Source organism: Antedon bifida, chromosome 1 (genome assembly GCF_963402885.1).
Source record: "Antedon bifida chromosome 1, ecAntBifi1.1, whole genome shotgun sequence".
NCBI classification, from domain to species: domain Eukaryota; kingdom Metazoa; phylum Echinodermata; class Crinoidea; order Comatulida; family Antedonidae; genus Antedon; species Antedon bifida.
The window spans coordinates 15,009,022-15,036,574 of NC_136226.1; the positions used below are offsets into that span (position 1 = coordinate 15,009,022).

The 27,553-nt window shown below is 32.6% G+C and overlaps 2 protein-coding genes across 2 annotated transcripts in view; one reads left to right on the forward strand and one right to left on the reverse strand.

Moving 5' to 3' along the window:
• Positions 1-3,457: 3,457 nt before the first annotated feature.
• Positions 3,458-8,301, forward strand: LOC144843982 (uncharacterized). Its single transcript, XM_078700830.1, has 3 exons — positions 3,458-3,590; positions 6,962-7,075; positions 7,701-8,301. The coding sequence occupies exons 1-3, from the start codon at positions 3,542-3,544 to the stop codon at positions 7,889-7,891; spliced, it is 354 nt and encodes a 117-aa protein (XP_078556956.1). The 5' UTR covers positions 3,458-3,541; the 3' UTR covers positions 7,892-8,301.
• Positions 8,302-9,658: 1,357 nt separating this feature from the next.
• The window catches only part of LOC144843706 (telomerase protein component 1-like), a 50,408-nt gene continuing 32,513 nt past the window's right edge, over positions 9,659-27,553 (reverse strand). Inside the window, exons 26-48 of the mRNA XM_078700600.1 lie at positions 26,833-27,013; positions 26,575-26,684; positions 26,219-26,487; positions 25,743-25,964; positions 25,382-25,602; positions 24,356-24,611; positions 24,075-24,194; positions 23,605-23,703; positions 23,215-23,481; positions 22,698-22,858; positions 22,348-22,456; positions 21,989-22,117; positions 21,694-21,804; positions 21,474-21,606; positions 21,147-21,349; positions 20,781-20,995; positions 20,302-20,374; positions 18,665-18,786; positions 18,239-18,394; positions 14,715-14,811; positions 12,599-12,766; positions 11,887-12,003; positions 9,659-11,202 (exon numbers count right to left, since the gene is read on the reverse strand). Coding sequence (XP_078556726.1) covers positions 11,080-11,202; positions 11,887-12,003; positions 12,599-12,766; positions 14,715-14,811; positions 18,239-18,394; positions 18,665-18,786; positions 20,302-20,374; positions 20,781-20,995; positions 21,147-21,349; positions 21,474-21,606; positions 21,694-21,804; positions 21,989-22,117; positions 22,348-22,456; positions 22,698-22,858; positions 23,215-23,481; positions 23,605-23,703; positions 24,075-24,194; positions 24,356-24,611; positions 25,382-25,602; positions 25,743-25,964; positions 26,219-26,487; positions 26,575-26,684; positions 26,833-27,013 — 3,662 coding nt within the window. The 3' untranslated portion in view covers positions 9,659-11,079. The remainder of the gene's footprint in view (positions 11,203-11,886; positions 12,004-12,598; positions 12,767-14,714; positions 14,812-18,238; positions 18,395-18,664; positions 18,787-20,301; positions 20,375-20,780; positions 20,996-21,146; positions 21,350-21,473; positions 21,607-21,693; positions 21,805-21,988; positions 22,118-22,347; positions 22,457-22,697; positions 22,859-23,214; positions 23,482-23,604; positions 23,704-24,074; positions 24,195-24,355; positions 24,612-25,381; positions 25,603-25,742; positions 25,965-26,218; positions 26,488-26,574; positions 26,685-26,832; positions 27,014-27,553) is intronic.

Here is a 27,553-nt window from a genome sequence, read left to right on the forward strand (position 1 = left end):
AATTCAAATATCAACATGTGTTTACCGTTAAAACACGTGACGTGTGTGCCTTTAGGGATGATAAATAATGTTGCCAGAAAGTTTATGTAAAGTATATTTTGAAATTTAACTATAATGCTTTGCTATTTTTGGTGTATATAATTACATTTTTGATATTTCACTGAAGATTGTAATCGTTTTGGTGCAAGGTCTGTAAAATAAAACAAAAATCATGTGCCAGATATCAAATTTGGGAAAGTATTTAAATAGTCACTCGCAGTAGAAAAATATGACGAATTCAGGAGGAAGTTTTTTCATTAATTTCTACGAATTCAGATCTATAAAGTTTTGCTTTTTTGAGTTACTACACAACAATTGAATGTATTGGTCTAACCGGATGCCTCTGTACAGTACTTTAATCTATATATCTTTATAATTTGCCAAAAAAATGAACGAATTTTGTCGATATTGACACTAGGTTGTGGATTGATCACCGGCCGAGGAGTTAAATATCTTGGAAAACAATCTCCAATTAAGTAGGGCCTATAATTTGGTAACAAACAATAACTACAACATTGAAAAGAGCTGATCATCAGTTATTAGTGAGTATGTGTGTGGGAGGGGATATAGTCCAGTCAATCTAATGATATACCCACCACAAATTGCAATAGTAATAAAGCAAGTATTTTTTGAATTCCATATAAAGTGTAGAACGACATACTAAAAGTCACCGAAAATCCAAGCATTGGATAAAGGGGTCAGAGGGCAATAAAGGTCATGTTAAGTCAAAATTAATATGCACCATTAATTACATATATTTAACCATTTGAAATACATTATAAACAAGTGTGATTTATGTCATCCGAAAGCTTATTACAATTCTTGTTCAATGATATCAAACTTATTGTCATAACATTTTATTTAGAATGTCATTTTTGCGGGAAAACACAACATAATGTGTCAATTTTAACTAAAAATGTTGTTTTCGCGGTAAACAACAATGGTAAATACACGAGGATATCCCTGGGGTGAACATTTCAGTCCAAAGCGATACACATGACCAGCTCAAGATGCAGTATGAGTGACATCTCCGTTCCTGTTGCTTCTACATTCCATTTTTTCCAGATGGCATTTGTGTTGCATTTGTTATATTGGGATGTATAAGTATAATATTCTAACGATTTTTTAACCAGTAGAAATACAAAGATGTTCAACAGCAGTTTGACAATGACCTCCATATTGTATGACGTCTGGGCTGGATTGTCAACAGACCTGGTGATTGAAAAGGTTTCTATGAGAAGCCTCAAAGAAAACCAGAGGTTTAACAAGAGGTAGAGGAATGAGTACATTCCAGACCAAATCTGCGCTGAAATGTATGTAATGCCTTGCAATAGTATCAGGGTGTTACTCCAGCAGTGACCAACATAAGACCTTATGGCCACACGTCAGAGACACAATGACAATTGAAAAATCCATTTGGTTACGACTCGGAGACTTCATACCATTGACACGGGAGTTACTGCAGGTGACTCGGATTAAGCATTGAATATTTTGGAAGGATGTTAGGCCAGAAAGTCTTGTGAATGCAATTAGTCATATGTACATAGAGGCAAATATGTGGGGATCGATCCTACAGTTTTACTAATTGTTGTATCAATTAGTTTTTAGAGTAAGAAATACATATTATACACATTTGTAGTTATTTAGATGTTATTGGCAGGCATAAATGTTACCTACTACTACACTACCTGTTGTTGATAACAATTTATCATTATTATAGGATTATTTTCAATAAGAAGTGCATAATTAGTTCAAAATACTTATCATTTTTCCTATTTCATATGACGATAGGTACAGAAAAAACACAAGTTTCATCAAATACATCGACAATTATGGAATACGACATTGTAGTTAATCATTTTGTTAGAAAAAATTTGAGTTTTTGTAAAAGGTCAATGACCTTTTGACCTCTAGTTACGTATAACTGTTGTATTGTTTTTTAAATGTATATTAGTAGGATATATATACTCTACACATTGGTACTTAAGTTATTTAGATATGATTATAAAACAATGGATTATAGGCATAAACGCTACCTCCTACCCCAAAATTGTTTACATTACATTTGTTCAACTTATCAATTTCAATAAGAATAGTACATCATTACTTAAAATTCTTCTAGTTAACATCATGTTTCCTTTTTTATATATCGATAGATACAGAAAAAACATAATTTTGATTATCCACGATTATGGCATACGACATTGCAGTTAATCATGTTTTAAAGGAAAAATTTTTTTGTAAAAGGTCAATAACTTTTTGACCTCTAGTTATATAAATAAGTGTTGTATTATTTTTAAATTGCATATTAGAAAGAAATATATATTCCACACATTGATATCAAGATGATTGAGATTGGATTATAAAACCACAAGTTATGAGCATAATGTTACCCCCTACCCCAAAAATATTTACGGAATAAAATCGCTATATAGTTGTTGAGATTACGTAAAAAATAATGTGTTCCAATGCTTTAATTTTTGGTGACTTTTAATATGTCATTCTAAACTACATTTGGAATGAAAATATCAATGTTTCGTTACTATTGCAATTTGTGGTGGGTTTACCTCTAAATATCACTAGATTGACTGGACTAATAATTAATAGCGTGCTGATGCATCGGCCTTTTGCTTGTTTCATTTTCATAGCTGGCGGTGACAGTTGAGTTGATAGAGTATCTAACTCTAAGTTCATTAGTTGTTGGGTTGTAGAAATTGCATTAGCGCCCTCAAAAAGGTTATGGAGACAAGCGAATGAAGTGAAACACGTAATTCTTCTAAACCATTAGTTTTTTATAGCATAGATAATAGTAATATGATAAAAATATACTGAAAATCATATCTTCCTGGTGTTATCAGCCCCACAAAATCTACAACATGGTGACAAGTTACAATCGTAATCAAACATTCACAAAACATTTTAGGCCTACATAAAAAAACGCCGAAAAAGACAGACAAAACCAATTAAGTTACAATAAAGGTTTTAAAAATACTGTACTGTATTCTACTTTTGTTGCTTAATTATTTAAAATTTAAGTACAGTAATTTATAATTTAGAATTATTGCAAAATAGACCTACAAAGTGGAAACACATGTTTAATTTTTTCACGAAACAAAAGGAATAGTCTCGAGAAAGTTTCCTCATGATTAATTTTTGTTAGGCCTACGACTTAAAAGATGAATATGCATTTTCGTCTATGAGCACTCTCACTAGATCACCGGTGACTAGATACTGAACGCAAGGACGTAAATGCAAGTAATTTGACCAATCACGACGCCATGGGTCATCCGAACTACTGCTTGTGATTGGTCAACTCACGTTATGACTACGTCGTTGCGTTGCGTGATCAAGAGTGGATCGACCTTGATTGTTGTGTAACCTTTGACACATGTATGCTCCAAATAGCATCATTCAGTCAGTGCATCAAACACAAGCTATTTATTTTACTCGGAGCTAGCCGCACCCATAAAATAACCCGACATTTATTTTTCTAAGAAGAATCATGAAGTACTCGCTGGCCGTTTTTGCAGTTGCTCTTTTTATAGCTGGAGGTAGGTTAAGACTAAACAATTGCAACTTTGATTCACGAAAGTGTGTTTAAAAGTTTCGGTTAAAACTACTTTAATTAAGTCATCTTCAACGATCATCTATTTACGGAGGTTATGATGAGTCTTTGACTTTCAGTTTCAACATTTTGAGAGAATTGATATGAAATGGCATAACATTAACAATCAACGCCTATTTCAATTCAATTTCGCATGTACTCATTAAAGGAAGGGACACCATGTTCAATAATAAACATTGCACTGGCACTACTACTTCTAGAGACATTAAGTAGATGTCGAGAAATTGGCAGGAGTGGTGGGGTTGCTGCTTATATTCATTCATCACTTATTTATAATGTCCTTGACCATAGTGTTATCCATTGTGAAACTCTATGGCTAGATGTGTCGGATAACCACACTAATATTACAATTGGTATCATTTATAGACGATGCAATACGAATGTTTCTGAATTTTGTAATAGTTTACTAGATGTTTTGTATTCACTAAATGTTGATAAAAAACGCTGCATTATTATTATTTAAACCTTTATCTGGAAATATGTTAAATCTTGACGAAATTAACATACAATTTCAAAAAGTAATTAGTTGGTGTAACGCCAATAAATTAACAATTAATACTGACAAAACTAAGTTTATTGTTTTTCGTTCAAGAAATAAAAACATTAGTATAAATGGCTCTATCAAGATAAATAATAATAAGATTTCTGAAACGGATACGATTTCTTTTGTTGGTATTATTTTGGATAAATTTCTTTCATTTAAAGACCACATTGTTGATTTGAACAATAAATTAAGGAAGCGGGTTGGTATTTTATTTAAATTACGGCACTATATCCCTCGGAACACTTTAATCTTGCTTTACAATGCTTTTATTCAGCCACATCTAATGTATGGTATTCGGGATGGTATTGAGATAAGGGGTAGCACATATGATTCGTATTTAAAACCCCTTTTAGTTACACAAAAAATGTGTGTCAGGTGTATGACTTTTTCTAAGTTTGGAACACATTCATTGCCTTTATTTCATTTACTTAAAATATTAGATATAAACAAACTTTATACCTTATGTGTTTCTAAATTCGTTTCTGATCTATTTAATAATAGATTACCTCACAGTTTATCTGATTATTTTGAAACTACCGATCATGCATATAATACACGATTACTAATGAGATTTGAAGTAGGCCCCTTAAAATTCCAACAATTTAGGTGTTCCGAGAATTAGCATTTTTCTACTTGTTTGTTATTTATGGGATTTGTATTGCTACTCCAAAATGTAATACTAAATTATAATACTTACAATATTATAATTTGTAGAAACAAAGGTTGAGATTTTATAAGAACAAAAATGCAGACAAAATACAGATAAATTAGGAGACTAATACTGTGTAATATAGTTTGTAGTACGGTAGATAGAAAACGTTTTTGGTTGAACGTTCATAAAAAAACTTACTACAGTACGTAGTTCTATTAAGCCGATTTTCCACTAGGCGAATTTGTTCGCGCGAAAGTGTCAGCTTTCACGCATGCGTAGAGAGGCATTGGAAGGTGGAAACATGAATACGCATGCGTGTAACCACTTTCGATTCGCGCGAACAAATTATTTCGCTTAATGGAAAATCGGCGATGATAATGGAAATAGAACACTAATCAGTACCGTGCATGGTACTGAATGAATCCGGTATGTACCAGGTACTGAATAATTCCAGTATCATGTCGCGCTGTCTGCATTGACCTGAACGTTTTCTTGGATGGAGTGGAGTATGGATTACTACACATCCCATTGTTATTTCCGTTTCAGTCGAGTTTTCTAAAAGACTAAACAAAATTCAGATATAACAGCAAATCTATAATAATTTATAATAATATAATTTTGTCTCTAATTACTTCTTCTTTTTTTTTTCTTATGTGGGTTCATCCCACTTTTATTTCCATACAACTGTTCTCTTTACATATATTTTTCACTATACACTATACATATCATTATATTAACAATGTTTGTTTAATCATCTGTTTACATATACTTATTTAAAGAGTTTTATTCATTTGTTTACATATTATCACATTGATTACATAGCTTCCTCTTTTTATACATATTATCTGTAACACATTTTCATTAACAAGCTTATTTTTTTCTTACATAGTTGTTTTTGTTTTTTTCATCTACCATATTTTCATCAATGCATATTACATTACTTACTAAATGTTTACTGTTAACATAATATTGTTCCCATCCTTTAACATTAATATTAATATTTTTGTTGAAATTTAATGTTTACAAAACTTCTATTTCCAACAGATTATCCATTTTTTGCATCTATAACTCCTTAAATTTTCATTTAACTTTTTTACTTTCTTCTCTTATGTGGATTCATTCCACTTTTTTTTTTACTTATTTCCTTTAAAAACTATTTCCATATATTATTTTGCTTATACATACATTATCATTTAACCACATTGATTACATAGTTTCCTCTTTTTATACATATTATCTATAACACATTTTCATTAACAAAGCTTATTTTTTCTTACATAGTTGTTTTTGTTTTTTTTTTCATCTACATGCATATTTATTTCATACAATTATAATACGTTTATGTTTAATAAATCCATCCCATGGGTTTGTCCCATTTTATTTTTCTTTGGATTTATCAATGCAAACATATTTTCATTTAACAATGCATATTCTCTGTTATACTAATTACTTACTAACTTTTTACTGTTAACATTATATTTTTCTCATCCTTTATTATTGATCCTTTTGATCTTTAAATGTTTACAAAATTTATTTCCAACAGATTATCCTTTTTTGCATCTACAGTATAACCCATCAAAGTTTCATTTAACTTTTTTTTTCTTATGTGGGTTCATTCAACTTTTTTTTTTTTTTACCTATTTTCTTTAAAAAATATTTCCATATATTATTTTGTTTATACATACATTATCATTTAACAACATTTATGTTTAATGATCCATAAAAAAAAAATTAGACATTTTTTTTCTTCTTTTTAACAATTTTATCATTTCAAAATTCCACATGCAGTAAGAATGTGCATATTACATATATATACCTATATGAAAGCTTTGATGAATACACTTCACTACTTATACCTAAACCTAATTACTTCTTCTTAATTTTAAATAATGTCTATCATTGAAATTCAATAGAAACTTGGAAATGGTATATAATGGTTGTGGTATACAAAGATTCATAAAATACGTTTTAAAAAGCACACAAAAATGCAAGCATAAGCACAACAATCAAAATAAATTGAATCTTGAATCAAATTGATCCTTAATTAATTACGTATAATAACTTGGACTACTTAGAAAGCACTGATTTTTATTTGTTTTAGCTGGTGCTATCGACTGTTACGAGTGTCAAGATTGTAGTACACCCAAAAACAGCATTACCTGTCCAGAAAACCAGCTTGGTGAATTCGTATGTGGCTTGGCAGTTTCGGGTGACCGTGAGTATACTTTCCATCTGGCTACCAATATAATGCAGTAATGTTCATAATTAATAATTATTATAATTATACACTAAAGCAGCTTGGTTCCCACTAGGATTTATAAGCGTAACACAAGTCATTTCGACCAATCACGACGAGATATGGTCCATCGGTCGTGTTTAGTCAAATTCCGTGCCGTGCGCTTACGTCGCTGCGTTGCATCAGGAACCGCCAAGCTTGGTACCCACTATGACGCAAGCGACTGTTTGAATTATCCTTATAGCTTAAATATGTATTGTCCCCCAAAAACATGAAAAATAAAGATTAATAAAGTCGGATTTTGAATAGGCCATTTTGTAGTTTTAATCAAGTTAATCACTTCCGCAGAAAAAAAACCCGAAAAAATGACAAAAGAAACGGATAAATTCAACCAAAAGGCAGCCAATTTTACTATTTTTTGCTTTAAATTACAGTTTTTTTGTCACAAAAAGTAGATGAAAATATTAATACGCATGCGCATTAGTGAACATTTTCGCAAAACCGGCTTCATGATTGGAGGTCCATGCATTGGTAGTTGCGTTGCGCTCACTTGCGTTCTATCTATTGATTGAACTTTATTACAAACGGACGGTTTCATTTTTAGGTAAAGACCGAACCTGCATTGCTAAATCTGCATGTGATCTTCTGATGCCAAAATGTGACGATGATACACAAACTGACTGCTTTGCATGCTGTGGTGATAAGGATAACTGCAACTCATCTGCAATTGTAGGAATTAATCTTCTGACTGTAGTCAGCGTTGTTTTGATCAGTTTGTTCTTTTCAAGACAGTAGAAGAGCGGCAAGGCGTCCTACGATATCTATTTAAAAGGGTGTTTCTTCTCTCTCGATGATGTCGTTTAATTACATTTCAATTCTAACTGACAATTCTAAAAAAACAACATTTGTTGTTGGCAAATTAGTTTGGATGATTTTTGTCACATTTTAAATCCCAAATGCAGTATTAAAAGCACAATTAATGTAGAAAAAGCAATGTATATCTCACCTCAACTTTACTAGTCTACTGAATTAAAATGAAGACAGCTATGTAGGCCTATACTTTCAAATGAAAGTTTTTCAAGTTTTGTAACTAACTTGTTAAAGATTGGTTTTAAACAATTTACACTGTAATCCACATGCAAATTAGATGATTTTGTACTTTTTCACGATCTCTTTTCTTTACAAAATAAAGTATTTGATTTTTACAGTGTCTTCTGGTATTATTCTGACTTTTTCGGCAAAGAAAACAAGTGTATTTTTTAAATAACATACAGTGTGCTCTGCCTGTTTACACGAAGTTCAAACAAGATATAATTTAAAGGAAAAAATTGCTTTCAATATTGATTGAATTAACATAATCAACATACGATACATATGTATATGAGGAGCCTGGTAGTACTGTATATGTATATGAGGAGCCTGTTAGTATATGTATATGAGGTGTCTGGTTGGTTGGTTTGTTGACATGTCTAAAGTAGGCCAAAATATTACTAATTATGAGAACTAAATTATACCAGGGAAGAGTTAAATTGCAATTTAATTCTTCCCTGATTATACAGTATATTATATTATATTTAGGGAATTGTGTAGGCCTTCGTCTGTTCTATCGCATCCAATCAAATCTGGAATATGTTATAGGCCTATGTTTTTAATATATATACCAGTTGATGTTGAATTTATTTCTAAATGAACACACAAATGATTCACACAATTCAATTCGTTGCGTTGAGACAAAAAAATACAATACAAAACAAAAAGTACAAAATCCACGTAGTCTCTATCATGTTGCTAATGACATGGTAAAAACTATTAGGTGGCCTATAGGCTAGAATCTATTTGTACGAGAGGTGATGGCCAAGAACACAAGTCGTAACTAGTATATATTAAAGCTGCTGGATGATTTATCAAAGATGTCACGCTCAAGAAAAGACATAAGAGATCATTAATCAACAGTGAAACCAGGTAGGCCTACAGTAGTTTATGTTTCGGTGCGTTTAATGCCACATACCATGGTAGTATGTCTGCACATTAAGCGAGATTTTTGTTATGGCCCACGTCTGTCGCGAATGACAATTATGTCAATTAGTTTAGATTCATCTGAATGATGGATGAAACTAAGCCAGGATTGTTTAAAGCACCTTGATTGGTTCTAATATTGATATGGGCTTCTCTCGTCCAGTCCAGTGCACACCTTGACCAGAAAGGCATAGGCCAATACGTCTGAGGCAGATATAGATGCAGGGGCTGTCATAAGGAAGAGTCAGCAGTGCTGATATCAAATACCTAATGGGACCCCAGCTCCATTAAGCGATATTAATTATATACACACAAACAACATATTCTCGATAGCAGATTAACTTGGCCCTGGTAAGAAAAGTTTACTCCAGTTTCTACCAAAACAACAAGATCGACTGTGCACTCGAGATTATCCATAGAATTTAACTCGAGCCATACACGCGAGCACTTAACTCGTGTAAAATGCAGCTTTCTTTCAAAAACTGAATATTCAAATTTTTCTTTCGTATTATGAGTCGCTTTATAACAAATAACAACACAAAAGAATATTAGCATCTGTGGATGTCATTTAATATACAGTTACATTTACAAACTGTTGTCAAACTGAACCATAGATAAAGTTTTTATAAATTCAAATAATATATTTTTTATCAATGCTAAAAGACAAAATGCTATATTATTACACTGTGGGAGGAACCCTATATTTTTCTACAAATACATTCTATATACTTTCATACCCCATAGGAAAAAAACATTGCAAAAATAATAAATGCTATGCAATATATATTATAGTTCTTTTAGAGTAAACTCTTGCAAATATTCATATTCTATCATTATTATATTACTGTATCATGGTTTAATATTCGAAATATTAAAATAAAAATAATATTCAAAAATAATATTCAGAAAGGATATTTACACATTGTGTTATAATTATAATATTGATCGTATTTGAAAGGTTTAGCATTTGATACATAATTTAAATAGTAATGGTGATCATTTGAGATCAAATAAGCTATATTGCATAAATAAGTGATAAAACATATCATTTTGAAAGTACAAGGTCAAAATCTTCTTCACCCCTTTTTAGTTCATTATAAAAACTAATACTAAAACATTGTTACAAAGTAGAAAGTATTGAAACAATAGAGAGATACAGTTGAAATAATTCCACACAATATATTAATAATTAGAACAATAAATTGTGTGTACAGTCAACTACTACTACTACTATCTCGACTGATATATATATATTATAATATATTATGTTGGTTTGGGCGTTACATTACTAATTGCCATCAAGTCAGGTCAAATTAAGGTCAAATCAGGTCAAAACATGTCAGTCGCACTATAATAAACTATAAAAAATACTGCAATCAATTCCATGAAATTACAGTAAGTATAAAATATATGAGTCATGCATTGAGTAAATTTACATCTAAACTGTATCTCTTTATTTTCATATCTAAATATCTAATTGTTCAAATTGAGATGACATTGTGGAATGCACTAAATACATTAACATTATTGAGTAGATATCCTTGGTCGAAAAAATATTTTTGTTTTTCTCATCTTAATTGTTTCATATTTTATCCATCCTTATCACTGAGCAGTTTAGAACTTCTGTCACTTTCAATTTGGATACAGTATTTAATAATAAGTAATATAAAATAAATATCATAATAATAAAGATAAAAAGGTTTTTACTACATTTCCCTGTAGGAAAAAGTATTTCAATATCAATTTTTAAAACTAAGTTAGGAAAACATGTGAAATACACACACGAAAACAGTAAAACACATGCAAACAAAATACTGAAAAGTAATAAACATACTATTTACATACAGTACTTTATAGAATTATCCCACATTAAGAATAATTATAATACTTCTTTTCCAACAAGGACTGTGTTTCACTAACCATCTGGAAAAGAGGCCTTAATATCAACGTAAAATCGAATCAACATGTTAGGCATCACTTTTAAGGAAGTATACATTTCCAAGCTTGTCTCCGCAAGCGATGAATTTGCTATGATGTCTTTTGGTGGCTGCCATACTGGTTACAGGGGCCAGACAGTAAAACTGACCAATCTGAAGTATTTAACAATAACCATATTAGTCATAGTGTACTACTGTAGAAACAAATGAAGACACCAGGGTGCGTATCCAGCATTATAGATTAGGGGTGGAGGGGCTAAATATTTCATAAACGATAAAAACGATCTGCCGGATTGCAGAAAAATAAAAATAGTCATTATTTTATTTTAAAAAGACATGGCTGTTATATTTTAGGGTGGGGGGAGGGGGTTGGAGGCCTGTTTACCCCTGCCTAAACTAAATACTATTCAACAAGTCTACAATTAAAGAAAATATTTGGAACAGACAAGCAGATTAGTTAAATATTAAGGGAAAAAAGGTATACAAAAAATAGAAAAAAAAAAGAGGCAACTCAAAGATATCTATGTCTCTATATATATATGACCATATAATATGGACACAATGACATCATATCAATACCATATTTTGTCAAACTAATTTTATAGTGTAAACAAAGGTTAAGAGATGCAAAAAAATATTCTTTCTTTTGTTGTTAAACACAAATTTTAAATAGATAAATTTTGTCTAGATACCGATACTTAAACTTAAATATTAAATGTAGTATCAGTATCAAATAAAAACCAAAAATAATATTGCTAAATCTACTTGATGCTGTTTTTTGCCAGAACATGATCAAAAATGAATGCAAATCACACACTTAAATCAATAGTAGCCTACCTGTGAACGTGAAGCATTAGACCATAACTTTACAGTTCCATCAAGTGAAGATGTTACATACACATCACCAAGATTCACCAAATTTGTAACAGCACCTTTGTGGATCTGGGAACATTCCTTTAAAATAAATTGCCAGAGTATTATTATTTCTTAAATAATTCAAATACAATTCTACAGGAGAACCTCTCCTTTGGGACACCCTTACTCATGGGAAACCCCTATTAACAGACTCTTTCAACTGAAACAAACAAGGGAAAAAATTATGTTTTATCACTACAACCAACCCCTATTCAGTGGACCTCTATTCAGTGGACACCCTTATATTAAGGGACACTATGTTGGAACCGGGAGATGAATCCTTTTATAGAGTTCTATTCTAATAAAGCATTTGCTTACACACCACAAAACTGATGAATAAGCGCCTTCAATTACTCCAGAGGGCGCCATATTTACAAGGTAAATTGGGACAAAAATTTCCATCTAGGCCATAGCGCGGTGATGAAAACTTACATCATCGCGCTAGCCTAGGGCCTAGATGGAAATTGTTGTCCCGATTTACCTTGTAAATATGACGCCCTCTGGAGTTATCGAAGTTGCTTATATGCACAGCAGTTTAGCATTAAGATGCATTAACACTTGCTGTTCATCAATCTCTTTCAGTGTACATGATATAACAATATTTCATTTTCAACATTATTATCTAAACACTTACAATTGCAGTGTGCTCTATTGAGTCTGTATCAGAAACTACAAATAATTCTCCTGAATAGTTGCCAACCATAAAGACAATATCCTTCATGTGACCACTGGACGAGTCGATGTCCACCACTGTTGCCCACTCTGGGTCGGAACTGTTACTTAGATTGAGAGACAGTAATATCTAAAAATGGACAAATTAAGTTGTTATTGTGTGAAAAAAAAAGAAATTAATGAAGAGAGGTATAAAATTATACAATTATTACCTTTTAATTATACATTAAAAAATTTAATGCAACCTTTAAAATATGCACAGAAAAGGGATTAGGTTTTGCAGAATTGAATAAATAAAACATACTGTACTGACATGGATATAGCCCATAATAGTAACATGCAATTTAGTTTAATTTGTATGAAAAATATCCATTCTGATACATTATATTTTAACCAAATATTGTGCTGTGAGGTGTAACTAGTTTCAGTCAACATAAATGCACTTTTGGGGTCTGTTTCTGCTGCATAACGCAATTTAACCGGTTATTTTAAAATAGATTAAAAATAGATAACAATAACAAGACCGCGTTTCTGCTCAATTTGTGCTCCGAAATAACCGGTTAAATCTATGGGTGGTCGTCGAGCAAAACGTCATCATTACCCAAAATGCAATACACTCAGACGGAAGTAGTAAGTTGGCTGTTTGTTTACATGGACGTTAGTACACACGTGTGTGATATCGCCGAACATCTCAAACATGTTAACATAATAAAATGTTGTCTCCAGGTCTACAAGTTTTGTTTTTTGTAAAGCCTACTTACCATCACTAATAAAATTAACTCTCATGCCGCCTTCAATAAACATGGGGAGGGTCGTGCAGCGCCCGATCGCCTAGGATAATTATTATCTAGCCTAATTCCTCAAAAAGGCGATGTCATACGGCCCCCTTCCCACGTGAACGACTGTTGTCTTTCGCGAGCGCAGTCCTACTAAACACCAAACGGAAACAAAAACGAGACTCAGAATGTTGCAATACCCACCAAACGAGAGTATATAATTGTTAATTAATTATGAAAACCCAACTTTTATAGCAAAAATCATCCGAATTTATGTTAAAAATGATAAGTTTAGCCGCAAAAACTTAAATCAAACGAGTGTATCCAAGTCATAGAATATCGCACGCACATAGTGCCTTTAATAGAATAATGAGTGTTGAACATTATTTCGTATATTTATGTACTAACATAAATAATAGCACATTTCTATGCTTAATAAAATCATATTTAATATATTATCAAAGGCTCTGATAACCTTTGTTTTCGGTCGATGTGATGTTTTTCTAAAAAATGATGATGTAAAACGATCAAAGTAAGATTGTTCATTATTCTCCTATTAAAGGCACTAAGGGCGTGCCATAAATACGCTCGTTTGGTTTCAGTTTTTGTTGCTAAATTCATCGTTTTTAACATAAATTCGGACGATTTTTGCTATAAAATTTGGGTTTTTATAATTAATTAACCATTATCTATTCTCGTTTGGTAGGTATTTGCAACATTCTGAGTCCCTTTTTTTGTTTCCGTTTTGGTATTTATAGGACCATACCCTTCGCGAGCGTGTATTAATGCCTCAAATTGTTTAGCTTGGGTAGTTCGGAACTCCACCCCGAATTCCTCTTTTACTTTCGCAAAAATGCTCTTATATATCTGTGAATCTTTTCTATTGCCTGTCATCCTTCCCCGTACTTTCTCTTCCCCCCACAACTGAATAACATATCTTGTGATTTCATTCATCCACATACATGTTCACTTCTTCGTTCGACTGTCAAAACCACGAGGAAAACACACATGGTACGCGACGGTATCTGACCCGGGGTCACAACTGTCAATCAAATAACCGTTATTTCGTGTTGCAGCTAAGAATTGCTCAGCGATAACCGGTTAAACAGCATTCTAACACCGATTTAAATTGGTGTTTTTAACCGGTTATTTTGCGCTGCCTTTTAACCGGTTACCAAAAATGTGTCCTGTTTCTGCTGGCAAGAAAATGGAGTTAATTTATTCACACCGATTTTAATTTATTCACACCGATTTTAACCGGTTATTTTTATGCAGCAGAAACAGGCCCTTAAATGCACTTACTGGTTTCTCTCCTTGAACTGCAAGTTGGGCATCACATGATACTACAGCAAAATTCTCTTTGCTCCACATTTTGAGGCCTAACATTGAATCATTAATGCTGTTAAAAACCAAAAAAAGAACATTAATAGCTGTTCATTATGAATATATTGTTTTTGTTATTGTAAAAGTTCAGATATGTCTATTGTCATTGAATTTCATCTAATAGTGGGGAACCTAATGTAATTCCGTGAGATTTTAATGCTCAAGTTGAGTTCTTGGCAGTTTTAGAATCCTTAGGACCAGCAAAATTCATTGCAACTGGGGGCCAATTTTTCCCGACCCTATTTTGGCCGCCATCTTGGATTTCAAAATGGCCCCCATTTTTTACTAAAAACTGATAGTAGCTTCTATTTTAAACCACGTACGAACGTAATTTGTGTGATAAATCTTACAATATTATGATAAATCAGTCTAATGGTACAATTTATAATAATAGCATATGGCAGCCATATTGAATTCCAAGATGGCCGCCATTAAAAACGTATATCATGTATGCATTTTATAGTCAGGGTTCTCGTGTATTTCCGTAGGATTTTAATGCCCAAAGTGAGATTTCACTTCTTTAATATGGTGCTAGGATACAAAAAATGCTAGGTAACAAATTTTCACAATCCCGTAACCATGGTTACAGCCCAAAGATCAAAATGGCGCCCAATTGGCCCTATCTCCGTATCCCTTTGGTCTATCAACAAGATATTGGTATCAAAATACTCGGAGCGTGTATATTTATATTCATTGTAATGGAACATTTTGACGAAATGTAATAGGAAATGCTATTTTTCTGCACTATTGACCTTTGACCTTGACTTGCATTGTATCTAAAAAACGGCTGGCCATTGAAATTTTTAAATGGTCTCAAATTGCTGAGACCATACATATTTATATTTATTGTAATGCAACATTTTGTTAGAAAATGACCGGAAGTAAAGTTATTGACCTTTGACCTAATAAACATGAACTTGATGTATACAATAATCGGTAATTATTTGTGGTAGGTATTAAACAATGGGTTTATACATATTATTATCATTTGAATAGCTAATTTCTAATTCACATAATGAACCAGCTTGGCTTGATGTAGATGACCAAATAACAGAAAATAAAAGAATGTAATTAATTTGAATGTAAAGAAAAAAAATCTGTATTTAAATAGTGCTCTTTTCCCGGATCAGGCTCTAGAAGAACAGAAGGAACACAGTTAAAATGGGTTGGTGGTCTTGTTGGCGCGGCATTACTCAAAATGAGGGAATCGAACTGGATTTCCCATCGAACTCACTATTCAACAGAAAACACACAAATCCTTTAAGATTTTATCAAAATACATTCATAACAAAATCAACACTTTTTTTTAACATTGTCTTAGTAATAATTTCAAAAAATGAAGTCAAGAAATATATCTTAAACAGAGATGATAAAAAAGGAGTTGAAGCTCTTTGAAGTTTGTGAGCAAAGTCTGGTTGTGGACTCCTTGAAAAAAAAAATGAAACTAAACACATTTAGTAGCTTGAAGGAAACATAAAATGCTGTAAACATCAAAAACCTCTTGGTCACTTCTAACAATCTCACTCCTTAAATTGATTCCTTGGCTTGGCAAAATAACTACAAAATGGCAGTCAACGTTAGCATTGGAAGATTACTTCTTATATCGAAACATCCAAGAAGCAACCCCAAGGAATGTCAATCAAGCAACTGAACCAAGCAATCAAATTATCATCTACGACCACGTAATAATGTATGGCCGGCAGCAGTTCAATGTATGAGAAACCTCTATATATGAAAAAGAAAAACAAGCATTAGGAAATAAAATGGAAAGGTACAAAAGTTTAAGAATCAACCACTCTCACTCCTTGACTGTCTTAATGGAAACGAGGATGCTGACAAAATAAATGCATGGTATTGATTGATTAATATTTATAAAATATATAAAAACTAAGTATGTGAATTAGAAATTAGATATTCAAATGATAATAATATGTATAAACCCATTGTTTAATACCTAGCACAAATAATTACCGATACATGCTCAAATAGATAAATGCTTATTGTATACATCAAGTTTCTGTTTATTAGGTCAAAGGTCAATAACTTTACTTCCGGTCATTTTCTAACAAAATGTTGCATTACAATAAATATAAATATGTATGGTCTCAGCAATTTGAGGCCATTTTTAAATTTCAATGACCATCTGTTTTTTAGATACAATGCAAGTCAAGGTCAAAGGTCAATAGTGCAGAAAAATAGCATTTCCTATTACATTTCGTCAAAATGTTCCATTACAATGAATATAAATATATACGCTCCGAGTATTTTGATTCCAATATCTTGTTGATAGACCAAACGGATACGGAGATAGGGCCAATTGGGCGCCATTTTGATCTTGGGGCTGTTACCATGGTTACGGGATCGTGACAATTTGTTACCTAGCATTTTTGGTATCCTATCACCATATTAAAGAAGTGAAATCTCACTTTGGGCATTAAAATCCTACGGAAATACACGAGGACCCTGGCTATAAAATGCATACATTATATACGTTTTTAATGGCGGCCATCTTGGAATTCAATATGGCTGCCATATGCTATTTTTATAAATTGTACCATTGGACTGATCTATCATAATATTGTAAGATTTATCACACAAATTACGTTCGTACGTGGTTTAAAATAGGAGCTACTATCAGTTTTGAGTAAAAAATGGGGGCCATTTTGAAATCCAAGATGGCGGCCAAAATATCGTCGGGAAAAATTGGCCCCCAGTTGCAATGAATTCTGCTAGTCCTAAGGATTCCAAAACTGCCAAAAACTCAACTTGAGCATTAAAATCTCACGGAACTGATTTTTTGAACATTAGGTTCCCCACTATAAGCACTTATGAGGAATAGCCTAAGGCGCAAAATATGGAGGAACAACTGGCAGAAATGACAGATTTTATTTATTGCATGTTATTGAACCAACCTCAAGGTCACATGTGGAGTATGAACTGGTGATGTATATAACATACACCAGTGCACAGTATGTTATTCATAACCGATACAATGAAACACAATACAGTAGATACATTTTCCTAACTATTTCCTTTTTCCTGACTATTGAACATATTGTAACATTGTGTGGGGTTGTTGTACGTTACTTGAGTGGTGGATTCAACGCACTCCCGCCGTAAATAACAAATCTAAATCACTTTATCATCAATGTTATCTTTATTCAAAAGGGTGTTGATATAAAAGCACATATAATATATCCAGTCTACCTGGATTATCCAAAGTTGATTCAAATTCTATTTCTATAATATGTTATTCCAATATATCAGGCTACAAAACTCTTATCCTCCTTGCCAGTACATCCAACGAAACGATCCTATTTAATATGCATGTACTGGGAGGGGGACTATTTGGAAAAGGGAACATTCCTTGATGATGAGGAAAAAGTTATTAGTGATAAAGGGTTGTTGACCTGATGGTCAGAGTGTTACACTATCATACTTACCCTAAGTTGTCCGTAATTATCTTGCACTGTCTTAGTTTTCCATTAATGGTATTGTACACTTTGATTACATTATTACTGTACAACACACCAAGATCTTTACCAGGCAGAGAGGACATGGCTACGACTGAACACTCATTATTATTCACAGATGATTTCCTACATTGTAAATAAACAGTTTTTTATTTATGCAAAATATAAATCAGAGCAATTGAACAATAACAATACTAATGATTTGTAACATGCACTTCTCTCCACCATTATTGTTGAAGGCACTTTTTTTGACACAATTTTCATATTTTAGGATTTGAATCTTTAATGTTGCATAGTAATGTGTATTATGGAACATGAACCTGATACACTATGGTGTATCTTGCGAAAAAGCCCTGAGAAAAATTAAGATTTCCCTTATTAAACTTGTAAACCTACCTCAGTTTAAAAATTCCACTGATGTTAAGCACATTCCAAAGGGTTACAGCTCCAATGTTGTCTCCTATGGCAACCAGATTATTTTCAATGAAGCAAGTAGCTGTCAAAGCTTTATCAGAAACCTTAATTTAAAAAAAAAATTAAAAGTTAAATTATTGATAAAATTTAGTCTATATGTCTGCTTGTATTTCTACATTACACTTGACATTTCATTTTCACTAGGTTTTAGCTTTTTTTGCATCTCAATTAACATCTGGTCACTTTTACCCATTTTTTGTTTGGACTTTTATTTATACATGCCATTTGGCTTAGCAATGGATGCAAACTGGGGATTTTTACTCCAAGAGTTTTAATATATTACCAGTCTGTGGTCCATGGGTTGTTGTTTTTATATTTATATAAAATATATTGTATTTTTGTATATGTATATTGATTATGAAATAAAGAATAAATGAAGTGAATATATAAATCTAGAGTAATGAGAATTTCGCTTCACTATACAATATATGTTCAATTCAACGATTTAGCTTTTTGCTTACAATATACATCCTATATGTTACTTTTGACCATTAAAAATATTACTGCAATTAGTGAACAAATGGCAATTCTAATTGAAAAAAAACCTACTTATTATATGTTTTGTATACGAATGATTGTAAATCTATTCATCCGAACAATTATTTTTTGAAGTACGCCGACGATACCGTCTTATTAGGTTTAATTGATAAGAATGACAAGACATTGTATAGAAACTCAGTGAATTCATTTATTTCATGGTGTGTAGATAATCGTTTAATTATTAACGAAAGTAAAACTAAAGAAATGATTTTTGACTTCCGTAATCGTTCTAATCAACCGGATTATGTTAAAATGAAGTTGATATTGATATTGTGTCCAAATATAAATATCTTGGAATGGTAATCGACAACAAGCTTAATTGGGGTGAACATTGTAAAAGGATCATGTCTAAGGGTAACTCTAGATTGTACTTTTTAAGAAAATTAAACTTGTTTAATGTTGACAACACAATATTAGGTCTATTTTATAAGTCGGTAATGGAAAGTGTCTTAGTTTATGGTTGTCTGATATGGTTCAGTAGTTTTAGAAAATCAGACCTAAAGAATGTTCAATGTTTAGTAAATAAGGCGTGCAGAATAACTAAACAGATCATTAGATTTGATGATGTTTGTAACGTCAAAATTATGATAAGGTCATTGCCATAATGAAAGATGAGAGTCATCCGCTCTATAGTGATTTTAAATGGTTGAGATCTTGGAAGGCGTTTGAGGGCTACACGTTGTAGAACAAAACGCTTCCTTAATTCTTTTATTCCATACTCAATTAGATATTTTAATAACCGTAGTTGAGTCGTTGAATTTTGTTGCTATGTAATTTTATTGTATTAACCTTTTAACTTTGAGCAATATTGTATGTCACATGAATTTCCGTATGGACAAATAAAATGAACTATGAACTATGAACTATACATGAGTGTTAATATGGGTTAGAATTCTCCATTAGGTTAATCCTGGCAATGGAAATTAACCTTTTACAATATACATGTACACAAGGAGGCTGCAATTACGGCATGATCATAAAAGCATATATATCTACAAACAGAGGACTGTAAAACACACCTTTATACAGGCATCTTGGACTGGATGTGTGGATTCTTGTTCTGTCAAGTTCCATACAGCAGCTTGTCCATCTCTAAAATAAATGTAATATTTAAAATATAATAAGATCTACTAGAATATTAAATAATTTCAGATCAAATTGTAAATAATTTGAAAATACTGTATTATATATATTGAAAAGGATAAGTCATGCACTTTTGATTCTTGAAATTAATGTAAAAATAGATTAAAAAGTTGAATTCTTAGTAGATGTGTTCTGATCTTTATTTGGAGTTAACCACCATTTACCGAAAGTTACATAATATATTGTTTCTGTGGTCTAGGTATGAATGCCAGGATAGTGACTGGAGGTCATGGGTTCGAGTCCCACCCAATAATTAAGTGTTTTCAATATGTACTTTGCATTAATATGTACAATAGTATATGGCAAACCTCTGTCCAATTAATTAAAATTTTAAAAAGATATACAAAGACCGTACCTTCCTGTAGATATGGCAATAGTACCGTCAGGTGAAAGTGCCATAGCTGTGACCTCTCCATTATGACCTTGCAAAGGTTCATTGTCTGCATCCACTTGATATTTCCAAAACTTGATGGTCTTATCCAGAGATGATGTCACTAATTGACCATCCTTGCCCACTGCCACAGATGTCACTCGGTCTGAATGTCCAGTAAGAGTGGCTAATTCATTACCCTGTTAAAAAAAGGAAAGCCAGGCTTTGTGGATGACGATCATACAAATTTTATTTCATTCTTCACAGAAATTTGTTGCTATATGATATATATGATAATTGATCACATACATATAATTATCGTTAAATCCAAATATAGTATCTAAACAATACCTGCAAAGGCTTCCAAAACTGAACAGCGCCTCCATCAGTTGCAATTGCAAGGAGGACATCTTCCATCATCACCTCTTTGTCTTTCACTTTATCAAGTTTCTTTGTCTTGTGTGTGTCCTTCCATTCACTTACAAGACTCTCTGTAACCCATGATGACTTAATGCTGAAATCATCATTCTCAAAATCGAGCAGCTCTGTTTCTTCTATTGAAGAAAGTAAAAATATTTTCATCAAACATTTTTTGTAAGTAAAAAGTATTTTGCAAATTTTTGTGTGTCACACAGAATAATTTTGGTTTTCAAGAAACTGGTAAAGACAACAACAAACCTATTTGAGCTTTGACCCTGATAGTGCAGGAATTGATCCTTTGTTGCTGTGGATTGATAGTTGTGATCTCAACTCCTCTCTTGGTCCAAACTTTTACTGTACCATCAGTACTTCCAGATACAATGCATCCAGACTATAACAAAATGTAAAATTCTTTAAATTCTTTCAAATATGAAACGAATACAAACGATTTGAATATGACATACTATTGTATACATACATCAAATGCAACTGAATTCACACTGCTTTGATGACCTTTGAATTCCTTTTTCACCTCTTCATATTTCTGCATGTCCCACAACTTCAGGGTGAAATCATTTGACCCTGTGACCTATACAAAATAATAAACGTTTATATAAAATTTAGTTATAAAAAGGTTTTTTTTAGTATTTACAAACAAATTATTTTTATTTGAAGAAAGTATTACATATTAAACATTTTGTATAATGTTAATATTCCATGGAATGTTTTATTAATTTTTTCATTAATATTTAAAGTTTAAATAGTTTACTTACCACCATATCATCCTTGTCAGACCATGCACAGCAATTTATCCAGTCTTTATGACATGCATTTAAAGTTTTAATTGCTGGAGCATTGCCGTTCCTTTTCACTAGTTTTTCAGTATCCCATACAAGTAAAGACTATACAGTTAAAGAATAAATAGATATATACATGATTAATGCAAAAAAAAAGATGATTCATCCTTCTACCTGCTAATTTATTGTAGAATCTGAACTGAACATCCTATGAGTTTAAATTCACCCTGCTACCACCCCCACCTTCTCCTGCACCCCCAACACACCAATCCAGAACAATAAAAGTAAAGATTATTGTTATAATACAAAATTTGAAATATGCTAATTTCTCTTACCATATCTCTACTTCCAGTGACAAACTTTGAACCATCAGCGTTAAAATCAACACAGCTGATTGGAGCAGTGCAGTTTGTGTAAATTTTACAAAGCTCAGAAATTGAGACCCTGAAAAATATATATTAAATAATGAACATGATTAAAACACATTATTATAACAGAAATTAATTATTACTAAACAGTACACGTATATATTTGTAATATTCGGTAATACTGTATGCTAATGATTACAAAAAGGCATGAATAAACGGAAAGTAAAATAATGAATAATGTAGGTGGCTAAATGAGATCAATCAAGATTGAATAATGGATGAATGATGATAATTGCATGATAGACAAGTTTAGCTACCTGTTTGATGGACGCTGTAATGGAATCTTCCACAAGTAAATTACTGCATTTTCACTAGTAGCCACGACAAAGCGCATTCTCTGACTGTAGGCTCCAGCTAGAAGGGCAGTACATTCAGCTCCTTGCAGTTCTTGACTCATGTCACCTGATTTGTTTGTCATCTAAAAAATAATGTCAATAGAAAATAAATTGTATGTGATTTGATATGAAAACATTTAAAATCTCAACCCAAATAATCTCACTTGTTATATTGACAATGTTAACCATTTTGGCAGTTTTTATAGACAGCTTCAATAAAAGTATAAAAATAGATTTTATTTCTTACCTATTGATAGAGATAATGATTACTATATTTTTAAGCTCTGTCTACACGATGTGATGTGCCCATAATATGGACATGATGATGTCATATCACTACCATATTTGTGTATATCTTTACCATATTTGGACACATCACACTTTTTTTGTCAAACTACTTTGATAGTGTAGATAGAGCTTTAGAATGATATCAACTTACTCTTAGTTTTCCAGCTGCTGAGCCAGTCAGAATCTCAGGACCATCGGTAGTAGACACCAAACACCAAACCACAAAGTTAACCCTCTCTTTGTACAAACTCTTTGACCATTCTTCAATACCAGTAGACAGATCAAATAATCGAACCTCACCATTGTGGTAGCCCGCAGCAGCATACTGGCCATATGGACTAAATGACACACTAGTTGCCCCACCAAGTTCTTCACTCTCAAATGTTGTTACATGTCGTCCCAGTTGCCCAGACCAAACCTTAAAATAAAAAAATATCAATCTTATATAAGTACACAAAACCCAATTCACAGGCATAGAGAAATCTATAGAGATGTACATGAACAAACTACAAAATATTATTTTGTAAACCAAAATAAATACCTTAATTTTCTGATCATCACTAACAGTAATCAGTTCTTGTCCGTCAGTTGAAAAGGACAATCCATTAATTGGCATAGCATGGCCAGACAGTGTCCCAACCTAAAATATCAAGAGCAAGCACCTTATTGACAATAGAAAAGGAACAATTTTGAATACATGACTTGAATTTAGAACAGAACTGCTTGGCAATACATACTAACAAAGCGCATAGAGGTGGTACATTGTGTTCTCAATTACTATTAGTACTATTAAGCTCTGTCTACACTACAAACTAGTTTGTCGTGTGATGTGCCCAAATATGGTAGTGATATGATATCATCATGTCCATATATGGGCAAATCAAATTTTGTTGTCACATAAAGTTTGATAGTGTAGACAAGGCTTTAAACAGAGTATAGAGACTTAATAATTAAATTTTCTATTGATTCAAATATTAATGTTTGAACTGTTTGAACATTTCTTAAGCTTACCTGGGTGCCAGTGTCTGCAGACCAAAGCTTGACAGCTCCACATAGAGATGCTGAAGCTATGTGACGACCCGAAGGAGAATAAGCCAAGTCATGAATGGCTGAAGTGTGTCCTCTTAAGATCTTGACATAAAATATATATATACACATTATACAGATGCATGTTAATGTATTTATGTATGTTATATATACAAGTTCTAATGAGCTGCTTGTATTTTTTTAAAAATCCTATTTCTTTTTTTTTTCTAACTAAAATAAACAAGAATATCAAATAGAATACTTACAGCAAGTCTTTTCATGTTCACAATATCAATTATAACAATGGTTGAATCCCAGCCTCCGAATGCAACTTTGTTTGATTCTGGATGTAAGGCAGCACAGTTGACTGGATTTGATGAGCGGTATTCCCTAAGATATGACCCGTCTTTTGAACTCCAGACCATTAACATACAATCCCATGAAACAGACACAAGCAGATTTTCCTTAGCACTATATACACAGTTACTCACTCGTCTCTTGTGCTTTGTCATTCGACCAATTCTGCAACAATATCAAGATTCTAACTTATATTGTATTTAACACAATCTAAAACTATCCCACTATTAAACAATACGCGTTCTGGATGATTATAAGTCATTATTACCTCCGCCAAGGAGGTTATGTTTTCACCCCTGTATGTTTGTGTGTGCGTGTGTGTGTGTGTACATTTGTGTGTGTGTCTGTGAACAGCCTGGAGGCCACAGTTTTTATCCGATTCTCACCAAATTTGGACACAATGATCTATGCCTCAAAAGCTCGGACGAGTTCGAATTTGAGGGGGAAAGGTCATAGGTCAAGGTCACAACTAACAAAAAACTATTTTACTGCCTAGAGACCACAGTTTTTATCTGATTCTCACCAAACTTAGCCACAATGATAAATGACACATCATATAATTGTGGTTAAATTTTGAAGGGTCAGGGTCAAAGATCAAGGTTCACAAAAAAAAAAAAAAAAAGAAATAAAAAAATAATAAAAAAAAAAAACCTCAGTGAGACTTGAACCAGCAATCTCAACTGTGAGAGGCTGGATACATAACCATTACACCACACTGTCATCCACAACTTTGTAGTGTGCAGTTAACATATTTACACTTAGAACTAATAAAAAAAAATGTAAAAAAAAAAAATATTCAGGGGGCATTTTATGTAGGGGAATTTTACAGTAGGCGGAGGTTTGTACTCTCGGAGTACCCTCTAGTTAATTATAAAACTATTCCTAAATTAAAACATTAACAGGAAAATGTATTCATAATTATTCAAGATATTTACCTATGGCCTTGGCTGACATTCCAGAGGCACAGAGTGCCATCCAAGGATGAGCTCACCAGATGTGTATTGCCAACAAAGCAGCAATGAGACACTGTATTAGAATGACCTGAGAATGACATCAATTCCACACCTGTTTCCTGCACATATAGCCTGACTGTACAGTCTTGACTGCCAACGGCAACTAACTTCTTGTTTGGAGACGTGGCAATACATGTGATGTCCTGAAATAAAGTAGATAAAAGTTGTTAGTAACAGAAAATGTCGGTAACAATACAACATTTTCATAAGCAATATATGAACACACAACAAATCAGTTTCAGTCAATATTATATAATGTAAAACAAGAAAAAATAAAATATACCTTTGTAAAACTAGGCAATGTTCTGGTACATGAATGAACTCCTTCATGTTTATTTTGCCAGATCAACAGTCGTTTTTTCAAAGATGTATCCAGATTCTCAATGACAGGTTTAACTGTCTGATGTACAACAGAATCTGAAGATTCATTAATGGCTTGCTGCCATGTAAGAGACGGGATTCCTGCTATGATGTGGAGATTCCTAGAGACAAAATCTTTGAAAGCCTAGAAAGAAATAGTAATATTATTTTTTTTATTTTTTTCAATATCATAGTGATATGCCATATTTATGGTGCCGGTGATGTAACCACAAGAAATTAAGTGGTGCGGTTTCCGCAAGAAAAGGGAACAATCTCTGTTTAAGCCACTGGGTTGTCAAAGGCCTATGTGAAAAAGTGGTCAGGAAATCAAATTCAACAAGAATTAATTTATGAATAAATAGCATAAGAAGACATACAATTTTCTTGCTATAAACTTACAGTAACTTGAGGTGACTGAAGAAACTTTTCCTTTTCTCTTTTAAACTGTAGAGAGTTTGCTTTTCCTTCTCCTAAGAAATCTCCCATAAGTTGTGTTGCCAGTCCTAGTCTGCATTTAGCTTGGACAAAGTTTAAGTTACAAAGAGTACTGGCTAAGTTTGAGTACATGCCACAACATGTTAAATGGTATGGCAACTCTGTGAAAGTATGTGGTGATCTGCCTCTCCATGTACCATTCCTATCTGGATCTGCCTGTGCATGGTAAAAAGCTGAAATATACAAAAATTTGCAATTTAGAAATGTTTGATTTGACTAATATTAAGAAGGTGACAACACTATTTGGTGCTGGATCTCACCTGCTAAAAGTCTATGCAGGACCAACTCAAATTCCATTGCGGTTCCTCTTAAGTATCGCTGACGGATTGCTTTCTCAAATTCCCCATGACCAAGGCTAAGACGTCCAAGACTTTAGAAAAAAGAAACAAGTTAATAATAATCTACAATTTCCTAATATTTTTACATACACATGCAGTTTGGCAACGCTACTACCCACATTATTACAGTAGCTATCATAAATAAATGCCTTGAAATCAAATATTGAAATATTTACTAACCCTTCTTCTGCTACCGGCTGTAGAAACGTTTGTAGACTACGTATAAGCTGTCTGTATGTAGCTTGTGGCATTAAATCTTCAGAGGAAAGTTGTACATTCATAACATCGTGAAATTTGTACTTGTTACTGTGGAGAATCTTGTGAATGCTCAGTAGCTGGTGTAGTTCATCTTCATATAGACCTGAAGGGAAAAACATAGTACTTTATTCTAATATGTTACTTTTACAAGGGGCAGTGGTGTAACACAGAGGGCAAGCCCCCTGGTTTAGCACTCCTTTGCACTGGGGCTGCTCTCATGCTCTGGGGCCCCCTAAGCTCCTGGGTTTAGCCAGTGAGTGCTCATAGCAATTATGCTATTGACATGAAAAATACAGGAATGTTAAAGGCCAGGTGCGGCAAAAAAATTTCTATTGATCATACATTCCAATAATTATCGATCTATAGTTTCCCCTATGTTTCATAATTTTTAGGATTTTATTTGTGTTACACAAGCTTGTTGAAAATAAGCACTTTCTTATCAGTGGGGATAGTTCAAATTACACAGTAAAATCTCTATTCTTTTGTACACAAATTTTGTAAATAGAGAGGCATTTTAAAAAGCTATAAAAAATAAACGGTGTGGTAAAAAATGTTATCAGATGACTAAATATAGGTAATATAACTTGAATTTTACATTTCTGGTGTTTTTATTCAACTTCAGATTTTTATTTTCATGCTATAG

Bases quoted from the DNA above. Each gene is read 5' to 3' on its own strand.
- LOC144843982 (XM_078700830.1), top strand. From the start codon at position 3,542: ATGAAGTACTCGCTGGCCGTTTTTGCAGTTGCTCTTTTTATAGCTGGA. The intron at 3,591-6,961 runs GTAGGTTAAGAC...TATTTGTTTTAG, and splicing joins TGCTCTTTTTATAGCTGGAG to CTGGTGCTATCGACTGTTAC. The intron at 7,076-7,700 runs GTGAGTATACTT...TTTCATTTTTAG, and splicing joins CTTGGCAGTTTCGGGTGACC to GTAAAGACCGAACCTGCATT.